We start from the raw sequence: 22066 nt of genomic DNA, 5'->3' as shown, positions 1-22066 counted from the left end.
ATAAAAGGTGCTATATACCATAAATTAATTTTTAAATTGGACTACATCAACAGTCTTTACTCGGTCTTCATCCAGGCAAAAATCTGCTTTCCTTCAAGTGGAGTTTTGTCTGTGTAAAGATTAGGGTCTGTAGGATCTGTCCCAATAATAATACTAATAAAAGCAGCTATAAGCAGTGAATTAAGAAGACACACCATTTGTTAGTTTTAAAAAATTCACACAAGGTAAATGTCCTGAATTACAACCTAAAGGTCAGTAATGTGTTTTCCATCACTACCTCTAATACCAGTAAATGAGCACACAGCAAAGACACTGACACTATTCTTCAAATAGTCAGGGACTTGCTGTTAGTATATTATTGCCTCTGGCAAACCTTGAAGTCAGCATCCCTTCCGTATCTCAAAGCAAGGATCAATTATTAAAGCACACTGTTTAAGATGTCCTTGTGATGGTGCAGGTTAGAAATTTAAGAGGATGTTTTTGATTTCTGCTGATAGGTAAGTGTCATAGTAATTATTTCTAGCAATGACTTTTTGGATATCTTGCAACACCTGTTGAAATATTCATTGCTTTCACAAAGACAGTGTGTGGACAGAAGGGTCTCTGAACACATCTGTTAGGCTTTCTAGAGATACAGAACAAACGTGTATATTAACATCTGCTCTTTTTTGGATGAGTCTACAGAAATCTGGTTGCTTTATCATAGTGCAATGGAAAGGAACAAGGAATGTCTTGGTTCTTTACCCCTCTTTTCTTCATAACTATATAAAACCAACTATTGGTGAGGAGTGTACTAAATAGCTTCCTCTAAGGCCATTACCAATGATGTTACATAGATCAAAAGTGCTTGTATTTGTATGAGAGTTGTTATTGTCACCCTACCCATGGCATTTAATTAGCATAAGATGCTCTGGTTCAGTGCGTGAGAAACTCAAGGTCATTCGTGAAACTAGTTCTCCGGCAATTCAGCATGTGATACAATTGGTAAACTGAGGGTAACCCATACAAGCTCTGTGTTGTTCCCTAACAGGAATAGTTACAACTGTGCAAAGCATTTTACGAGTATCATTTTCTCATTATTCACTGTTACAACATGCTGTTCTGACCATTCTTGGAGTCATTTTGAAAATATAGACACACATTTTTTCTCACATTTGCTTTACCAATAATATAATCAGTCGATATTCCAGAGCTTCCCAGAGAAATAACTGTTTTTTCAAATGAAGAGTCTGATCCTATGAAGTGTTGAACCAAACTGCAGCTCCCTTTGGGACTCAACTTGGTTTCAATGGCTTTGCAGTAATTTTGACTCTGACTCCACAACTGTGAATTTGTAATTTTTTTTTTTTTTTACATTTTTCAACCCATTGCTCCTTTATATAATTCTGGGGAAAAAATGCATGGTGAACTGGTAGAAAATATCCCTTCACCGACATTGGAAAAGCAAAATATAACATGGGGATCGTATTAGAGCAGTGAAAATAGCATGACAAATAGCTTCTCTGTGCACTGTGGAAATAATATTGTCACTGTCTTCACAAAACCAATGTTATTATGGCAATTTACTGTCAAGTGTAGTAGATAAATCCATTACACTGAGATTAGATGTTGACAATATCTTAAACCAATTTAAACTGAGCATCTAGTTTTGGGAAACATAACAAATGGTCCACAAGTACATATAACTTACTTACATGCACTGTGCCTCCAAAATACTAACCAGTCTTTAATGACTTTTTAAGTAAAAAATGTAGAAATGATCCAGGGAAAATCCTAGTTTTAGCATCCACTGACACTAAGGAGATAAATCAAAGCACATCAAGACATTAGCTAATCTATTGCTACAAAGAAGTGGTTTTGTTTTAGTTCGCTGCAGTGTCATAAGAAGGAATTCTGGTTAATCTAATACAATTTTGCATCCTCATTTTAACATTTTTTGTGCCAGGATTTTCAAAGGTGCCGAAGGGAGTTAGGTGTCCAAGTCACATTAGATCTCAGTGAGATTTCAGCACCTAATTCCTTTATGATCTTTTAAAACCATTTTACCTATGGTCCATATTTTACTTATCCTTGATTATTTATGGAGCATTTAAAAGATAAACTCAGCTTGATACAGTAGCAGCTAATTGTACTGAGCCACAGAAAAAAATGGTTTGTGACTGACTTCCGAAATTTGGGGATCATGGAAATGAAAGGCATGCAATATAATGAGACCCCCAAGGTGTCTTAAATTGGGCATCCAAAAATTGATGCACTGAAAATTGTTGGATACTTTTGAAAAATGCCGTCCTTTCACTAATGAGACCACTCCTGGGAATTTCTAACTGTTACTCAGAAATAGTCTTTCTTGATTATTAGAGATGAAACACATGAAAAATGGATTAATGGGTTTATATATATATCTGCCTATTATTCCCCCCTTTGGACATGACAGCGGCTGTTTTTAAAAAAATTGCAATACTTCCTGCAGGATTTCAAAATGAGATGTAGAGAGAGGGCTGTCTTTCATAATGAGCCATTGTCAGATGGAGACAGGGTGAGAGAAAAACAGACTTAGGAAGAAAAACTAAATTAACTTCCGACAAAAGAGAATACCTGAGAAGCCTATTAAAAATTAGAACTCTATTGACCAAAATAGGGTGATTAATCACTGTCATAAATATAAAGGGAAGGGTAATCACCTTTCTGTATACAGTGCTATAAAATCCCTCCTGGCCAGAGGCAAAACTCTTTCACCTGTAAAGGGTTAAGAAGCTAAGGTAACCTAGCTGGCACCTGACCCAAAATGACCAATGAGAGGACAAGATACTTTCAAATCTGGAGGTGGGGGAACAAAGGATTGGTCTGTCTGTGTGATGCTTTTGCCGCGAACAGATCAGGAATGCAGACTTACAACTCCTGTTAAGTTACTAAGTAATCTAGCTAGAAATGCGTTAATTTCCTTTTGTTTAATAGCTGGTAAAATAAGCTGTGCTGGATGGAATGTATATTCCTGTTTTTGTGTCTTTTTGTAACTTAAGGTTTTGCCTAGAGGGATTCTCTATGTTTTGAATCTGATTACCCTGTAAGGTATTTACCATCCTGATTTTACAGAGGTGATTCTTTTACCTTTTCTTTAATTAAAACTCTTCTTTTAAGAACCTGATTGATTTTTCATTGTTCTTAAGATTTGGTGAGGATTCTTATCAAGCCTTCCCCAGGAAAGGGGGTGTAGGGCTTGGGGGGATATTTTGGGGGAAGACATCTCCAATTGGGCTCTTTCCCTGTGCTTTGTTTAAAATGCTTGGTGATGGCAGCATACGGTTCCAGGACAAGGCAAAGTTTGTACCTTGGGGAAGTTTTTAACCTAAGCTGGTAAGAATAAGCTTAGGGGGTCTTTCATGCAGGTCCCCACATCTGTATCCTAGAGTTCAGAGTGGGAAAGGAACCTTGTTGCGGTTCAAATACAAGACAGAACAAGGCTTTAAGCAAGCAAGCAGGCTGGTCTGCCGATGGGCTGGTCTCTTGTCAGCTTTCCACCCTCTCTTTTATTCTTTCTCTCCCCCCACGCATTACATACTCCAACAGATAAAAGGAATACACTGGCTTTGTTTAATATTCTTATTTACCAATATCTATCTACCGCATTCCTTGTCTCGGGCCTTGAGCCCAGTCCTAGGAGGCTTCCCACGGTTCATGTCATCTGGGTGAGATTCCAAGGTTCATGCCCTTGAGAGGATCCGTGTGTGCACTGCTCCTACACAACACTCCAGGTGTGCCCTGAATGTTGCCAAGTGCATGAACCTTGCATGAATGCTACAGAACCTTGACAATCACATTAACTAGTGCTTTGAAAAGTAGAGTCTAGAATTACAATGTCTGCCCTGTGATTACCGCATGTCCCTTCTCTGTAGTGAAATGACCATCAGATTGACATAGCTGTGAATCCACTGACCTTTCCCCTCGCCTGCCTCACTCTCAATGCAGTCAAAATAATATGGTGTATTCTAATACTGTGGAACTCTCTTCCACAATAATTAAATGCTTCAATGACTCTGTATGAACTCCTCATATCTGGTCCATACAGACATGCATACGATTAAACCACATTGGTTCTACTGCTGTCAGGGTCCTTTTCCCCTGTGGAAAGGGGAACAATGTTTGTTTCATAGTCAATGCACACTGGTTTCATAATAAAATATGTGTGCTGTAAATGATCAAGATTTGTTCCACACATTGTCTATTGGCCAGTGTAATCCATCTGTCAATCTAGGTATTATCTTTTCACCACAGGGTGTAGAAGTTGTTAAGAGTTCTAAGAAGAAGAACATAGTCTTTCACTCTCATTTCCTTTCATCAGTCTCTTACTGAAATAAAAGTCAGTGCAGCAGGTCATCTAATTATTGCATCCTTCACACTTTTCTACATGTTACAGTCTTTAGTAGATACATAGGTAATTGTTTTTGGAGAGAAATCTTAGTATGAGCCATTTTCAGTAATGGAAGTAGTTTATTTACCAGAGTAATGACTATGTTATGGTTGGCAGAGCTGAAAAGGCTTTGTAGCCTTTTCATTTTCATTCTCTTCAAGATGAATGAGTGTGAATGATTTTAGAGCCATTTTAGCTTTAGCACAGCAGGCAGGTCATCTGTGACAATCACAGAGCAAATAAATTCTCCTTTCCTAAAAGTGGTGGTATTGAGCTGATTTCCCCCAAACCAGATGCAACTGTAATTAAAGTGTGAGTTTAGGAGCCCCACATTTCTTTGTCTTTTTTCTATGCTTTTTTGTAAGCAAAGTAAAATATACTGTGAATTGCTGCAGGAAGACTAGATTTGTCTTATCGGTCATAATTGTGATAGAGTATATATGGAGTCTTTGGAGAGCTCAGATCAAATCTTAATTCATCTTTTTGTGGGGTTGTTTTTGCCATTCCATGCCCATTTACTACCTCCCCTCTTCCACCCCTCCAAGAATATCTGTGACGCTGACAGAAAGGAGGAGTCGTGTTTCATTGTTTTCACGGTGTATTTCAGTGTGACATTTGACAACACAGGGCTGCCATGAGTCAAATATCTCATGTGATATCACACACTTGACAGCCCTTTCACACATTCCCACAACTAGGCTGAGATATTGACCTATAAGCAGGGCAGTAGGGATGGCCTGTAATTGCTACTGCCAGCTACCAGAGGCTGCTGCTCCACCTACTAGATTAGAGCAGGGAAGGAGCAGCCAGAAGTGGAGGCAGCAGGAGCATCAAAAGCAAGCATGAGTGGTGACAGAAGGTAAGGTGACTAGGCCTGGATCTAAGAGCCCTCATTTCCCCCACCCTTCCAAATTCTCCTCCCAGGCACCTCCACACAGTTCCTGGTCAAACCCCAGCTTCCCCTCCCTAGATATCCCCACCAGGCTCCCTCTAGCCATCCCCAGCTGGCTTCCTCCCCAAAAGGCTTCCTGCTCATCCCCAGCAGCTAGGTACAACCTCCAGACATTCTAGCATCCCCCAGACACTTCTCAGCATGCACCCAACTACTTAGAACTTCCAAACATCCTCCAGCACAGATGCACCCACCCAGCGTCCTATCCACCATAGCTGCAATGATTTGTACATTTCCATATCCTACCCCAAACTGGGGTATATTGATCATAATCTGAAGTGTATAGTTATATGCAAATTTCTTACAAATATGTACATTGCTCTTTAAATGTTTACATGAAATGTCCCATGTGGAAGAGCACAGAATTTGGCAGCTCTGGAAATAAGGGCCTTTCTTGCATTGGGTTGTACTTTACTCCACAAGCAGTCCCACTTATTTCTTCTGGATTGTGTTACACATACCAGACAATATATGTAAAGGTGACAAAATCTGGCCCTCAAGGTAAAAGTAGAAGCTAAGTCTCTACGAGGCTATTTTCCATGGAAAGCGGTGCCAATATTCTACAGATAACTTCCTTGATTATTTTTCAGAAGTATTTTGTACAAGCAGATCAGGTAAGCAAAAGTAAATCTAAAAAGAACAGAGATAATAATGGAGAAGGTAGTTTTAGATCTGTGCAGACAACAGCTGGACTGTGTGTGGTGTGCTGCTTTGATACACTAGTTCCAGAACGCAAACACAAGACCAAGGATATCGCAGTAAATGTATGTTTTCAGACTTCAGTGGATAAGGTTCAGCTCAAGTTATTTCCTTCTCATTTTAAGGTCATGATTTATCATGAGGATGACTGCGCCAGCAATTTATTCCTTGACACTACTTGCAGACAACTGGACAGCTGCCCGTTGGATGGCATTTCTAGCTCAAGTTCTTCAGAATGTAGTTTTTTGCCAGTAACCTAAATCAAGTGTCAGATTCTACTCGGCAGTATTTATCTTGAAGTCTTTGAGCTCAGAAAGGCAATGCCCTTTTGGCAATAGTGGGGAAGGCACTTGCTGTGAAGAAAGGATAAGCATCGTAAGATACTTTGATCCTCATTCCACTATGTTGATACAAAAATTAGTTTCAGGAAATGGGCACAGACTGCAATTTTATTTCCTTGTATTGATTTATTTTGAGTTTTAAAATGCATGTAACTATGTGGCTTAGGTGAAACTATTGTAACAATTGCATGTATTACAATATAAATCAATGGGAAATTGTGAAGTGTTCCTTTTGTAAGTTACCGACTAGGACTATCTGTAATACACACTAATGCTATACATACCCTCCTTTCAAAAGCTTAGCAAAAAAAAGTTTTTGCAGGTTTTGCAGCATGTTCTTGAAAGTCAACAGATGTTTTCTTTCTTGAATTGAGAAGGGAAGTTAGTCAAGGGCATCTTACTAAGAACACCCTATTTCCAGCCTACTCCAGTTTAAACCATGCAGAGCCTACTCCAGTTTAAACCATACAGTGACTGCGTTAGCTGATCTCACCACACAAGGAGATAGGTGACCTCTTGGAATCTAAACAATTTAAATGCTTTATAGATCAAAAACAGCACTTTGAATTACACCCAGAATGAATTGGAATCCATTGCCAGCCTCTGAGCAAGGTGTGGTATGATTTCTGTAATAGGCACTGCAAAGCAAGCAGCTTTCTATATTCTTCACTTCCATGCAGAGCACATAGCACTAACCCAAAAGGAAAAAATAGTAATCTTAGGTATCTGATACCAGAACATCCAGAAGGAGTTTGATAGCCACATGAACCCAGGTCACAAACAAGGGATCCAAAACAGCCTTCTCTGTTTCTTCTTCTTTGTTCCTCAACCTACAAGCATGTCCTCATGCCTCCCTGTGTTGTGTCTCAGCACTAATCCAAGACTTCGTTGTACAGATGTGTTGAACAGGTGGGCCAAGGAATAGAAACCCTTTGAATGCCATATAAAAGAACCCTCAGAGCTGATGAGTAGTAACACAGTATTACTCCTGATATCTTTCAAAAAGAAAGGATCAGCTAATGGAGAAACCATCTATCCTGCAGTGTGTATTGACAATCAAAGAACACGTTGTGGTTAATGGTTCTGAAGACAGCAGATGGACCAAAAAGTCTTCATAGACATTTGAACTTCATTCACCACTAGGAGGAAATTATCAGCCAACACAACTAATTCTGTTCTCTGTGCCATACCCAGACTTAAAACCTAAAATCACTTGGTCAAGGAGACTAAAGGAATTCCAATACGGTGTTCATCGTGGCTTCAATGATGGCAACAATTTGCTATCTATTCTATTACTTCAGTCATCATTTTGACAAAGCTTAGTATGCCAATTGGTAAAAGACCAAGGTTTATTGGCCCATTTTGTTAAAATTCAATTTCCTTACACTGTCTTGAATGATGAAAAAACTAACCAGGTAGAAATCCATACAGAAGAGGTGTAACGTCTTGTCAGCCCCAACATTTCATGTGCTGACATTTCTGAGTAAAAAGCTGCAGCCCCTCCTGCTCAAGCTTCCCAGCCTCAGCCGTCATTCTGTAAATGTAACTCTCTTAATCACTAACTACCGTTACCTTTAAATGTTTAGCTTAAAGGCATCTATTAATTGGAATTGGCGTGAAGTTTTTCAGGAAGGTCATTTATGTTGCATGCTATGGTTTCCTACCATGGTTCAGAACTGAAGTACCCAAGCAGAATTTTATATTCAAGTGTCAGCAGTCCACCAGGTCAGCTAGTGTGAGCTCTGCAACAATATCCATACCCAATTATTACTGCCTAAAATGGTCATGTACGTTGTAACCTGATGTCATGTAGAGCAGACACTAGGGGATGGATTTTCAACCGTGCTGTGCTCTCACTTCTACAACTGATGCCAAAGGAAGCTGTTGGGTGCTCAGCATCTGAGAATCTGGATCTGGGATTGAACAAAGTCTCTTATCCAAAAACCCTCTACAAGATGTATAAAATACTTTCTATAAATATCTTTGACTACAGGACTTGGCATATAATAATTGAGGAATAAGTAAAAACAATGCAAGCCAGCTCAGTTTTAATTTAAAATCCAGAAAATGAAAACTGATGATCTTAACATAAAAATGGAATTAGTAGCTCTGATCCATAGCCTCTTACAAACTTTGCTATAGATATGTTTGAATTGATAAACACTAGGTACTTCTCTTGCTGTCTTTATTAGTTTGCTGCATACCTTTTGAAATCCCATCTGAACTGGTTATGTACAACTTCACTCCTTCAGTTCTTAACCACTAGTCTGAAAATTAGTTACTATGCAGGGGTCCCATCTCCGTTCTCTGAACAATAATTTCAGTTGAATTTTGGGGTATGCAAGTAATTAAGTATTAGCATTCATTAGGGACAGATAGAGTGAGTACATCTAAGAGCATTCCAGCTTTGCCTTATGTAGCACCATCTCAATACCTGCAGTGTTTCCTATGAGAAATACCTAGGCAATAACATAGATGTTGACAAAATGTGATATTATCTAAGGCAACTGGAAAAAATAGTGTTCACTGTAAATAGTTCAGGAGAAAACATGAATGTGCCTGAATGGGCATTGCCAGTCTGCTATAATGATGAGACAGCCTGCTAGAGGAGTCCATGAGGTGGGAGGCGAGAGTCCATTTGCTTTTACATGTCTGGCCAAGAAGAACCTTGTGGTTCAGAAACCCATCTCTAAAGTCCAAGGAGAATCAGTACCATTTGTTTCTAGATAGCAGTTCCAGAAGATCCCTGGCCTTCAAAAGCTCCTCAGACACTGGAGGGAAGGGGGGAAAGAGAGGGATATCCAATTTCTCCTGCTCTTTGGGGAGAATATCTACAGAAAACAGGGAAGTGAAAGAGGTTGGGATTAGGTTCTCCAGCAAGTGTGTTGAATTTTGTGACCTTGACGGTGTCACTCCCGTAGTTAGCATGAACTGATGCCTTTCCATTTAAGATCTTACTTTATGAGCTTGCATTCTAATCTTTCTTTTTCTGAAGATAACAGATTTTTCTTTATAAATTAACATTACATCCAGAATAACGTTTATTCTGTTTTACATATTTTCAGACTTTGCCTTCTCCACTTTTAAGCAATCAACAAAAATAAGGTTTTTTTCTACTTGCAGCCTTCTGAAAACATTGTATGTAAAAAGTTAGAAAAATATTAAGTCTTGTATCACCCCAGTTATTATCTTTCTACTACATATCTTTTTCTTCATGACCACTTTTTTCTTATCTCTTTGCTAATGCTGAAGTCCTTGCCTATGTTATTCTTTTTGAATTTAGCCAAAATTTTCAAACATGGTTGACTGAATATGGGTTCTGGTGCCTAATTGAGGATGCTCATACTTGAAAATATTGGTCTTTGTAAGTAAATGTGTTGTATAATATAATATCAAAAATTTTCCTGAAATCCAACTAAGTCTATTGTTTTTTCCTCATCTATCAATTTGATAATATCAATAGAAGAGTTATTCATGATTTTTTATATATCAAGTTAATTATCCAATACATTTGAGTTATACATTTATAATGTTGCACATTTCATAATCTTATCCATCTTCATAATCTTGTTCCTTATCAGTGTATCATCATCATCTCACATCTCAAAATCCTCATAAAATCAGGCTCACAGATCAATAATTGTTTTTTCTATCCCGTTTCATTAATATATTCTTTCTACATTTTTATAAACTTGTCCATCACTGTGGAATCTGAGCATCTTCCACAATGTAAATACAAGCTAACTGTATTACCACCCTCCAGTCATTTAGAAGCACCCTGGTCCTTTCTGAGCTATCATAAATCCTTTCTAAAGGCTTACTGTTTACTAAGATATTTAATTTTGTAATTCTGGGATATAATTTGTTTGGGACTTGTGCTTTATCAACATTTCTCATTGTCTAATTATCTGCTCCATTGCAGTGAAAAAGCTTTAGACATTTCTTCCTTCCTTCACCCTTTTATGTTGTGGGTTTAAATACCCTAAGCTTTTGACAGTAGGACTATTTAGTTCATTGAGATTGTTTGTCTGATACAACATACACAAAGCCATTTCTCTTATCTGCTTAAGAAACAGGCTTCATAAAGGTTTTTTTTCTACAACTTAGACTGTAATGGATCTGTTACCTTCATTGTAGCAAAGTTTTTGCAGAAGATTCTGTGTTCTAAAAGGGAAAATACTTTCATTAAAAATGTGGTGTGCTAAATTCTGTCCTAATTCTGATTTCGGTGAAATTTCACAGTGCAAAATTTTGGACAGCTATCTTTTGTAGGAAATAATACTCTATCAGTTCATTCTTTCTGATTCTTCTTGTGAGAATGGTAAAGCTGGAATAATGAATGTCTGTAATACATGGATATCAAAGCAATAATTTCTGTCCCATCTTTTTACTTTGGTCCACAGTATAGTAGCAGCAGTGTACCTCCATTAGAAACAGTGTTTTGCAGAAAAAATACTGTGAATGACAGAAGCTTGCGCTTACATTTTAAAAACCCTTACATTTGCCAAAATGTATTTATTACTGGAACAGCAAGCACTTAATTACTCTGAACACTTCTGCATCATTATTTTTATAGATTGGATGGGATTCATATATTTAGATGTTTGCAAAAGCCTTTGAAAATTACTGTCAGTATCTAAGTGATCCAAAGCCCATTGAATTCAATGGAAAGGGTCTCATTGATTTCAGTAGGCTTTGTAACAAGTACTAATTGTATATGTTATTTATCTCATGATTTAATAAGTGGCCAGTTGTGCCTCAATTAGTAATTAATAATACACAGTTGATTTATACATATTTCATTAATATTTAATAAATGATGACTGATTCTGTCTACTTTAAGAACTTACTATAAACCACGTCACAGAACACATTAATTTTAAGCTCATATAGGGACAAATTCTGGTAAACACATGCTCAAAAATGTTCACTGGGAGTTTCACATGAGAAGGAGATTTGGCCCCAAATACGATACTGTTGCTATTTGGTATGGAGCATATTATAAACTACTATAAATAGTGTTAATGTTCTGTTAATTTGGGGATTTATCCTAGGAGTATTTAGCAGCCACAACTGCCATAAACAGCAATGGGAATTACAGATGCTTCACTCCCTTGCAGGACTGAGGACTCACAGGAGCCCAATTCTGTGAGGTGCTGAGTACCTTTAACTACTTTGATGTGCAACAAGAACAGTCAGTACCTCTCAAGACTGGATTAACTCCACCTGCATAGAACCAGACTTTATATGGCTGGAATATTGACCACTTAGCGAGGTGAAATCCAGCTCAGGTCCAGAGTCCAGGACTGCAGCACTGCCTCTTTCACCCCTACCCTAGCATTAGGTTGCTAATATGGGCCACAATCTGTGGCCATGGTACTCAAAACAAGTGTAATTGGGGACTGGGACTTTGGGATCTTTGGTCCCTCCCTGGACCGTTTCTGGGTTACCCCTTGGCTTTCCACACTGGACTATATGGGGCTGCCAAGAACGATCTGTGCCTCATGTGAGTGTGTGCACACCCATGTGTGGCTGTCCTGCCAGCAAACCCCCAGCACAGTCCTTGTGGAAGGTTTCTGCGATGCAGAGAGCCTTCTGTTGGCTCTCTACACTATGGGAGGATTCTATTTCAGTGATCTAAAAAAAGCCTGAACCCACATCTACCCAGGCAAAAATGACTGATTCATTTAGGGTACACTTTACCCTGTATAGAGGGCCCACCCAAAGCCTATACACCACTCATCTCCCACATACATTCTGTTCTGACAGCTAAAGTGGAATGTAAATGATTGGCCTTGGGCTGGCCCTTTGCACAGGATGAATTTCATCCATAATTTGCTGCATCTACTAGCCCTCTCTCATACAAGTATTGTTAAAATGAAGAGAACATAGAAGCCTAATATGTCACTTAGTATGGTTATAAAAATATTTTAAATTGGCATTTAATTAGAAGAATAATGTATTTATCAGAGAAGTTTTACAATGGTGTTAACATTTAAATCTAAAATAGGATTGGAAATGTTAATCAAAGTTAATGAAGAGCGGGGTGGGGGAGGGTTTAAACTGTAACACTTGAAAAAAATCAGATGAAATTTATTTCAAGTGGTTTAAAAGATAATTTAAAACATAATCCAATGTGAACACATCTCTGTGCTCACTCTGAAATGAACATGATTCACATGAAGGAAAAATAGTCTGATGGGAGCAGAGACGAGGGACCCGGGTCATGACCAGGGACCACAAATGGTAGTGGGTATAAGCCACCTTTTTAATGTTTTTGTTTACTGCTGCTTGGCAATCAGAACCAAGATTTTCATAAATAAGACCCTAAGATTAGTCTCCTATATCCTGATTTTGGCTCCTAAATAAATGGGCTAATTTTCAAGAGTTTGGAGCATCTAGTAGCTCTCATTGAGGTGAATTGGGAGCTGCTGGGCAATAAGCAATTTTGAAAATCAACCTAATTATTTAGAATCCAAAATTTAGATTTAGGAGCCTACATTTAATTTTTGTGCTTGAAAACTTTGGCCCAGGGATTGTGGCCCACTCAAGTGTGCATAGAAGCTGCACTTAGAAGAAAGTGAGAGCAGGGGCAGCCAAGAAGACAAGCCACTCGGAAGAGTTTGTAGCATAGTTTCATTTAGCTGATTCCCAATATGAATTTTTGAGAAGATATTCACATTTCACCTTATACAGGAAAGGCGTAGCTTCAAAATGTTTATTCCGTGTAGCTTCCTGTTCTGTAACCATTGAATGTCTCAATTATACCCAAGGAGACATAGAGAAATAAGAATTCACTGTGTATGCTACTTTTATGATGATCAATCCTGAAGAGTTATGCTTATTAAGCTAAAATTGGTAGTTAAGAACTACAGTACAAGATTGAGTCCATATTGATTATAAATAATAAAGTTGTTTGGCTCTCGTGGAACCTTGTTGATTAACTGACTTTATGAAATAAACTAACTTTATTAATTAAACAATAGTTCTTTTCCATTTTATATTACAGTGTTCCAACATTCCAGAGTCTTCCTGAAGAGATACTCAGTAAGCTTGCAGATGTCCTAGAAGAGGTAAGTGATTTTAATTCTTGAGGATAGTATGAGGTCCATGGCCTGTAGGCCCTCTTGTAGGAAAATCTTCTAGGCTCTCTTCAGAATTCACAGCTTCACAGTTTTGTTCCAGATCATGGTTATCTGTTCCATTATTTAGACATAATGAGCTTGGTTAAACCCTGAAGGTGCAGATAGTGAAACTTGCATCTTTCTACATTCACTGGAGGACAACATCAGCCTTGGAGGAGGGTGGTAACCGTATGTCTATTGCCCTCTCGTTGAGATTACAGCAGGGTAGGGCAGACGTGTCCAGATATAACAGATGCCCTGCTGGAAGGGTCTGCCCAAGAGCTATACCAAATTAATTTTTTTCCTAGATGAAATCCTGACTCTGCTGAAGTCAATAGGATTTTTGCTACTAACTTCAGTGAAGCCAGGATTTTACTGCTGCCCCCTTCACATCTTTCTGGTCTATGCTCGCTGACTCTGGCCCTCCCAAGTGGAGTGGGGATTGTGGCCAGCCTGCTCCACTGCTCCCATCCTCTGGCAGACTTTCCACCACGGGGTCAGTAGCCTAAATCAGGCTCAGCATACAGATTTGGCTCATTTAGTCTGAGAGGGAGATCAGTGATCATTTAGGAAACTTATCTTGGAAGTTTCTTTGCTAATTTAGGGCTTTAGCCTGCAAGTTGTTGAGTGTTTTCAACTCCCAAAGCGGTTAGTACATTCTAGGAATCTGGCCATTTCAATACTCTCTTGGCTTATGAATTTGTTTTCACTTTCCTTCTGCTTTGTACATGTGCCACACAAAATATATTTTGATTTAGTCTTTGTATAAAATCTAGCAATAAGACATTTGATATATTTAGTGACATGCTTTTAATGAGTCCTTAACAGGACTTGCAGCATTTTGGGGTTCCTGTTTGCTCTCATAAAATTAATTTAAAATAATTACATTGCATATAGCATAGTTTGTATTTGCCTACTTAACTGCCCATTTTGCACATCAGAATTACACACTTCTGTATATTACAGGCACAATTAATGAGACCATTACAAATTTAACTTGTATGCTTTAAATGTTTGATTTTTTTTTCACAACTTGACCAACAATACCAATAGTATAGCCATGTAGCAAAAGAATGAAGGCATAATACTTAAATAGTCATGAAAAAAGCTGATTTTTTAACTTCCTTTTAGTTCTGCAACCTCTATTAATATGCTGTTACTTTTCCTTTGCTTTCTTTTGTTTAATATGTGAGACAATTTTGCAACCTCTGTTTTTATTAGAAATCTAAGCAAAACATACATTTGTCAGGCACAATAAAGTAATCATGGGGCATTTTTATTTCCTGTGTTGCTGCCAGAGAAATGTTTGTGGTATTTTGAAAAATAGCCATAATAATTCAGAATGCTGTAAATAAACCTGTGCCAAATTAAATCTGTGTATATCAAAAATACATGCTTAACTGGAAATAGTTTAATTTATTTGGATCATGTTAACAATATTAAACTCTATACATCAGTTTTAAATGAAAATATGTAAAGTCAATAAAATACTTTTCTAGCTACACATTAGCTGTCAGGAAAAAAAAAAAACATGATGAACAAATGAGATACAAAAATATAAAAGTAAGTATTCCTGGGAACACTTATCTAGCATTACTTCTGTTAATTTTACATATATGAGTAAAACTAGCAAGATTTGACTCTTTAGTTTTATGTTGATCTCTTGAGTTATAAGAAAATAGCTATCAAGAAAAAGGGTGAAGTATAGAAACAAGCTGAATCCTAACTGGAAAAAATAAAAGAGACACAAGTTGCATAACATTAATGGAAATGATGTTAGTGCTTTGGTAGGAGAATATATCTTTTTCTTTTTAAAGTGGTTTGCCCTGTGTAACCAATACCTGTATGGAGCCAATTATTTAATGCTAGACTGTACACTCCTCTATCAAGATAACTGGTTAATTGCATCTAGTCTGTACTAAATGATCCATTAGAGGACTTTCCAACAGACATTTTTATATTTCCTAAGTGGCCTAAGTTTGCTTTTCACTGTGTTATTCTTTGTTTTCATGTAACAAATTCTTCATAAACTATAGAATTACCTGTAGTACTTACTGCAAGGCTGTATATTTAATGTTTTACAAAATCAAACATATGTAAATGAATTAACAAAGTAATTGTATTTTCATCTTAGCTTTTACTCTAACAAAAATTGAATGAAAGTGACTGACTTGGTACAGTGTGAGGCAGGGAATAATCTCACTCTTAATGTCACAATTTAATACACTGTTTCTTCTTAAGAAACTCTGTGAATAACGCAGCACAGGTGCACTATATTTTTCCAATACCTTCTAAAAGAGCTGTTAGCTAAAACCCAGAAACTAAAGACCTGTATTTGTTATCCAAAGCAATTGTGGAAATGTTAGGAAGACAGTGAGAAAATGACCATGTATGATAACATGACCACACCTTTAAAGTTGATAGAAAAATTAAAATTACTTATTTAGCAGAGATAAATTGAATGTGAATTAACAAAACATGAGTGCAATTCTCCTCTGTCTTCTAGTGGTTTCACACTAATGTAACATCACTGCAGTCGCTCATGATTTATACCAGAGTGAAAGCAGAACCAGGCCCATTGACTTGAATGTGAGCAGATTTGAGCCCCAATTAATAATTGTGTTGTAGTTTTGTCATCTAATTTATTCATATTAACTAGGTAAATTTTATCTTTACCTGTACAGATAGAATTTGACTACAAATGTTGGGTGTAACCCGTGTACTTGAAATCAATTCTGCTCTGTTACTAACCCAACATAGTTTAGAGCAGTCTCAAAGCTTCAAACTGCACCAACTGGTAGTGGCCCCCAAGGGCAATTATAACAACTGGGGATCACCAGAGAACACTGCATTCTAGACACACCCTTGGCATCTCCTTAAAGAGGCAGAGAACCAGAATTTTAGCAAGCTGATTCATACCAACTTTCTGCCCTTTTCTGATGCTAGGGTGATGAAAAGTGGCTAGAACAGAGCAAAGGAACTGTTCTGGGTTTTTTTTTAATTAAAATGATTATATTCATATATTTTTTGAAAATGTATGAGACTGAAATTTTTATTACCATTTTTCAGTGTTTGGTCACAGCTCAATTTTTTTTTCATTTATTTCAAAACCTGAGAACCTTTATGTTTTCAGGGTTTGATTTATGTTGTTTTAAACTAAGTCACAGTTGTCTGTGTTGAAGCAGATCTTTCTGGTCTCTGACTTTATTGGGTTATTTATCCTTGGGCTTGCCAAACATGCTAACTCTGTCAATAAGTAAGATGTTTCTGTGGCTTATATGAGACTGATTTTTTCTTTTGTGCATTGTGGCTGTGCATATCATCTTCTAGTTGGTGGTTGTTTATCTATAATAATAAAATATATAGATATTTTCTATATGAAAAATGCTGTACATATTATCAAAAAGACATATGATGATATGATGATACTAAACTGGGAGGAGTGGTAGATACGCTGGAGGGGAGGGATAGGATACAGAAGGACCTAGACAAATTGGAGGATTGGGCCAAAAGAAATCTGATGAGGTTCAATAAGGATAAGTGCAGGGTCCTGCACTTAGGACGGAAGAACCCAATGCACAGCTACAGACTAGGGACCGAATGGCTAGGCAGCAGTTCTGCGGAAAAGGACCTAGGGGTGACAGTGGACGAGAAGCTGGATATGAGCCAGCAGTGTGCCCTTGTTGCCAAGAAGGCCAACGGCATTTTGGGATGTATAAGTAGGGGCATAGCGAGCAGATCGAGGGACGTGATCGTTCCCCTCTATTCGACATTGGTGAGGCCTCATCTGGAGTACTGTGTCCAGTTTTGGGCCCCACACTTCAAGAAGGATGTGGATAAATTGGAGAGAGTCCAGCGAAGGGCAACAAAAATGATTAGGGGTCTGGAACACATGACTTATGAGGAGAGGCTGAGGGAGCTGGGATTGTTTAGCCTGCAGAAGAGAAGAATGAGGGGGGATTTGATAGCTGCTTTCAACTACCTGAAAGGGGGTTCCAAAGAGGATGGCTCTAGACTGTTCTCAATGGTAGCAGATGACAGAACGAGGAGTAATGGTCTCAAGTTGCAGTGGGGGAGGTTTAGATTGGATATTAGGAAAAACTTTTTCACTAAGAGGGTGGTGAAACACTGGAATGCGTTACCTAGGGAGGTGGTAGAATCTCCTTCCTTAGAGGTTTTTAAGGTCAGGCTTGACAAAGCCCTGGCTGGGATGATTTAACTGGGAATTGGTCCTGCTTCGAGCAGGGGGTTGGACTAGATGACCTTCTGGGGTCCCTTCCAACCCTTATATTCTATGATTCTATGATATGGCTGACTTTTTAACATGACCAGTAAATGTCAAATAGGATGCATAAGTGTATTGTGAGTCTGAATCATGTTGGGATTTTCCATTTGGCTTATCCAGAACATCTCATCCAGTTCTGGGAGTACATTTCATCTAGTTCTCTGGGAGTCCAAAAAACTTAGTTCAATTCCAGCTCATCACTCAGGTTACTTTAGGCAAGGATCAGATGTAAGGGGTTTAGGTACATAGTGATATCACAATTCCAATTCATGTTACACATCACACAGTTTATATACATTTTTTCTAACTACTAAAATCTGAATTTCTTGAATCTAATTGGTTTGGACATTGTATGGATTATGTAGGAACCAGTTCTTTATGTCCTTCCCTTATCTGCATTTTAAGTTTATCAGTTATCCCACTTATCTCAACTTGCCCTGGAGATATTGTCTCCAGCAAATGGTCTGTCACACCCTTGTTTACAGATTCACTCAAAATTGTATGGCCTGTCCACCTTTGTTTACAGTTTAATCTTTCACTCAAATTTCACGTATGTCCAGCAAGATCTATGACGACAAACTGCCACCCAAAGACTGGCTTATGAACTCTACCAGAACTACTATACAAACAATACACCACAATATAAACTCTGCTTCAATGGGCATGCCAGCCCATGACTTCTTCCTACCCGTCTCCACTCCAAATTGACCAAGATTTTAGCAGTAGGAATAGACCTGAATGGGCAGATTAAAGAGATGTAAAAAAAAAAAAAAAAGTGGTGACAGGATTGTCAAGAGCCTGGACAGGAGCGGGAAGGAGAATAGATAAAGATTCTCCATGGTTGTCTGCCTACATATCTACATCAGCTATATAGTCTTGTGTTTGCCTGCTACCAATGTAAAATCTACTGTCCAAATAAACTGTGTTTCACCGAAGGAAACTATAAATATTCAATTGCTATAAATATTCATTGACTATAAAAATTATGTACAAAAAGAGGGAAATTCAGTGAAAAATAAAGTGGTTCACAATAGTTCTATAGATAGGACAGACATTTAAAAGTCCTTCAATATATAAAGCTGAAACACCTCATGTAAATATACTGGAACCACCCCACCCACCCACCCTTTTGTTGCGGGAGTTCCAGTATATTTACAAGTTTTTATAGGAAGTCTCTGTTTTAATAGTTTCTATTTCCCTTAGCATATTACAAATTTGCATCACTTAGTTTTCCCTCATCATCCAGTTAGTAACTCACTTAAATTAATTTATGAAGAAGACAGATGATTTTTCCTATTTAGGAAACTTTAAAAGAAAATGTAATAAACAGTTCCTTTTTAAAAATATGCATAACCAGTGCATGTCTTCTAGCAATTCTTTACCATGTATGTGATTTGGAAACAGAAAAGGAATCTGTGATGAGCTCTAAATCAGCTCTATTGAAAATGTTAGAAAGTACTTTGAAGAGCCGTGTAATATGCATAGCAATTTACTGCAATTGGTGTGATCTGCAAACAAAAAATGACTCTGTGATGAACTGCAAATGAGTTGCCTACTATCAACATTTTGAATTCTATTCACAAAATATTTAAGGTATTAAAACATCCCTCATATTATGGTAAACTGGGAAAATGTTTTTGAAAACTGATCTCACTTTCTTCGTTAGTTATACCTGTAAAACAATCTACCAGAAGTTATCTCTGGTCTCTTGGTTTGTGGAGCAGGCCAACTTCATACCACCACTCAGTATCTTATCTCTGTTTCCCTTCTTTCCACCCCCTTGCTCCCACATACACCCATATACCTCATGCTGAAGCCTACCCAAGTTACCGGAAGTCCTAGTACCATAACAGTCTGTATAGCCTCTCAGTAGAGGCCTATTTTCTGGAGGGCTTCAATCTTGAAGACAGTGAAAATTTTAGCCTTGTATACTCGTGTTTTGGTGGGAAGAGCAGGGGGAAACTTTGACTCAGCAAATACTACTTTACTTCCTGGCTGAGCTGTGGCGCAACCCAGAGAAACATAATCCTTAGTAGTTCCCCCAAAGAGTTGTACTAGACCTGTGCTGTTCCACATATTCATAAATGATCTGGAAAAAGGGGTAAACAGTGATGTGGCAAGATTTGCAGATGATACAAAATTACTCAAGATAGTTAAGTTCAAAACCGACTACTAAGAATTACAAAGGGATCTCATTAAACTGTGTGACTGGCCAAGAAAATGGCAATGAAATTCAGTGTTGATAAGTGCAACATAATACATAATCCCAACTATATATACGAAATGATGGGGTCTAAATTAGCTTGTGCCACACAAGAATGAGATCTTGGAATCATTGTGGATAGTTCCCTGAAAATGTCCACTCAATGAGCAGCGGCACTCAAAAAAGTGAACAGAATGTTGGGAATTATCACTTGATGAATTGCCCTGTTCTGGCGACTGTTGGAAGATAGGATCCCTGGTTAGATAAACCATTGGTTTGACCCAATATAGCCATTCTTATGTTCTTACGATGTACACAACATCACACTAGTCTAATCTCAAGGTGCTGAAGGCATGGATCACAATAGTTATCTTTAGTTGCTTCATTTAAAATCTTGTTCATCTTTTTGGTGATTGTTTTTTGGTTAATACTTCTTTTTAAACAAAAAGCTGATAGAACTGAGTAACACAGGACAAGATCTTAAAATGATCAAACAAACACAGTGAGCTGTGTTTATTAAAGATGGACCGTGCTTCTGAATTACTGACATAGTTTGCTGTAATGTTAAAAAAAAATACATCATTCAGTTTAATGATATTTCTGTCAATTGCTCAACATTCTCACCTAGCTTTTCCTAATTAGAAGCCTGATCCAAGGAAACATGAGACTTTCCATTGACTTCAACACACTTTGTATCAAGCCTTTCTTCCTCCCCGTCTCCCCCCACTTCTACAATGTAACATTAATACATAGCACAAATTCTCATGATTACAGTGTTTAACTGAAACATAAAATTCTGAATATAGTTCCCCCCCCCCCCGCTTCCTGGGCAAAGTTATACATGAACACTGTCAAGGTTCCTCCCCCACTCTGAACTCTAGGGTACAGATGTGGGGACCTGCATGAAAACTTCCTAAGCTTACTTTTACCAGCTTAGGTTAAAACTTCCCCAAGGTACAAATTAATTTTATCCTTTGTCCTTGGAATATCCACTGCCACCACCAAACTCTAACTGGGTTTACTGGGAAACATAGTTTGGACACGTCTTTCCCCCCCAAAATCCTCCCAACCCTTGCACCCCACTTCCTGGGAAACGTTTGGTAAAAATCCTCATCAATTTGCACAGGTGACCACAGACCCAAACCCTTGGATCTGAGAACAATGAAAGAGCATTCAGTTTTCTTACAAGAAGACTTTGAATAGAAATAGAAGTAAATAGAAGTAAAGGAATCACCTCTGTAAAATCAGCATGGTAGATACCTTACAGGGTAATTAGATTCAAAACATAGAGAATCCCTCTAGGCAAAACCTTAAGTTACAAAAAAGACACACAGACAGAAATAGTCATTCTATTCAGCACAGTTCCTTTCTCAGCCATTTAAAGAAATCATAATCTAACACATACCTAGCTAGATTACTTACTAAAAGTTCTAAGACTCCATTTCTGGTCTATCCCCAGCAAAAGCAGCATATAGACAGACACAGACCCTTTGTTTCTCTCCCTCCTCCCAGCTTTTGAAAGTATCTTGTCTCCTCATTGGTCATTTTGGTCAGGTGCCAGCGAGGTTACTTTTAGCTTCTTAACCTTTTACAGGTGAGAGGATTTTTCCTCTGGCCAGGAGGGATTTTAGAGGGGTTTACCCTTCCCTTTATACTTATGACAAACACAGATTAGAACAAGAAAGATACATAGTGCTTGTGCTTAGCATTTCCTGCTTTTGCAAATATTTAGTGCTCTCTCTCCCTGCGATCTCTTTCGTGGTGAATGCTAAGGGTCAAATCTCAGGTATCAGGCAATCAGGTATCTGTAATTCTCTGCTCTTCAATGCATCATGTCACAATTACCTTCTAAGTTTAGAACCCATTGATATTACTGCATGGCACAGAAGATGATGCCTTAAGCATATTTAAATAATAACCTTAGGGGGAAAATGGATGTGAGAGAAATTTCAAATAAATAAGGGGAGAGGGTCTTTCTGGAAGCAGCAGCAGCAAAACTGCTTTCTCCATTTTAATTCTAAAAGATAAAATATGGCATTTGCTCAAACGAAGTT

The 22066-nt window shown here is 38.0% G+C and overlaps 1 protein-coding gene across 3 annotated transcripts in view; it reads left to right on the top strand.

Moving 5' to 3' along the window:
* Positions 1 to 22066, top strand: part of PRKG1 (protein kinase cGMP-dependent 1) — an 891251-nt gene that overhangs the window by 605588 nt on the left and 263597 nt on the right. For all 3 annotated transcript variants that reach the window (XM_048859225.2, XM_048859224.2, XM_048859227.2), the window contains one exon: positions 13410 to 13473. In XM_048859225.2, the coding sequence (XP_048715182.1) occupies positions 13410 to 13473 (64 nt within the window). The remainder of the gene's footprint in view (positions 1 to 13409; positions 13474 to 22066) is intronic.

Source organism: Caretta caretta, chromosome 7, assembly GCF_965140235.1.
Source record: "Caretta caretta isolate rCarCar2 chromosome 7, rCarCar1.hap1, whole genome shotgun sequence".
NCBI lineage: Eukaryota > Metazoa > Chordata > Testudines > Cheloniidae > Caretta > Caretta caretta.
Note: the sequence above shows the minus strand (reverse complement) of the source record. Positions and strands in the feature narration are given on the sequence as shown.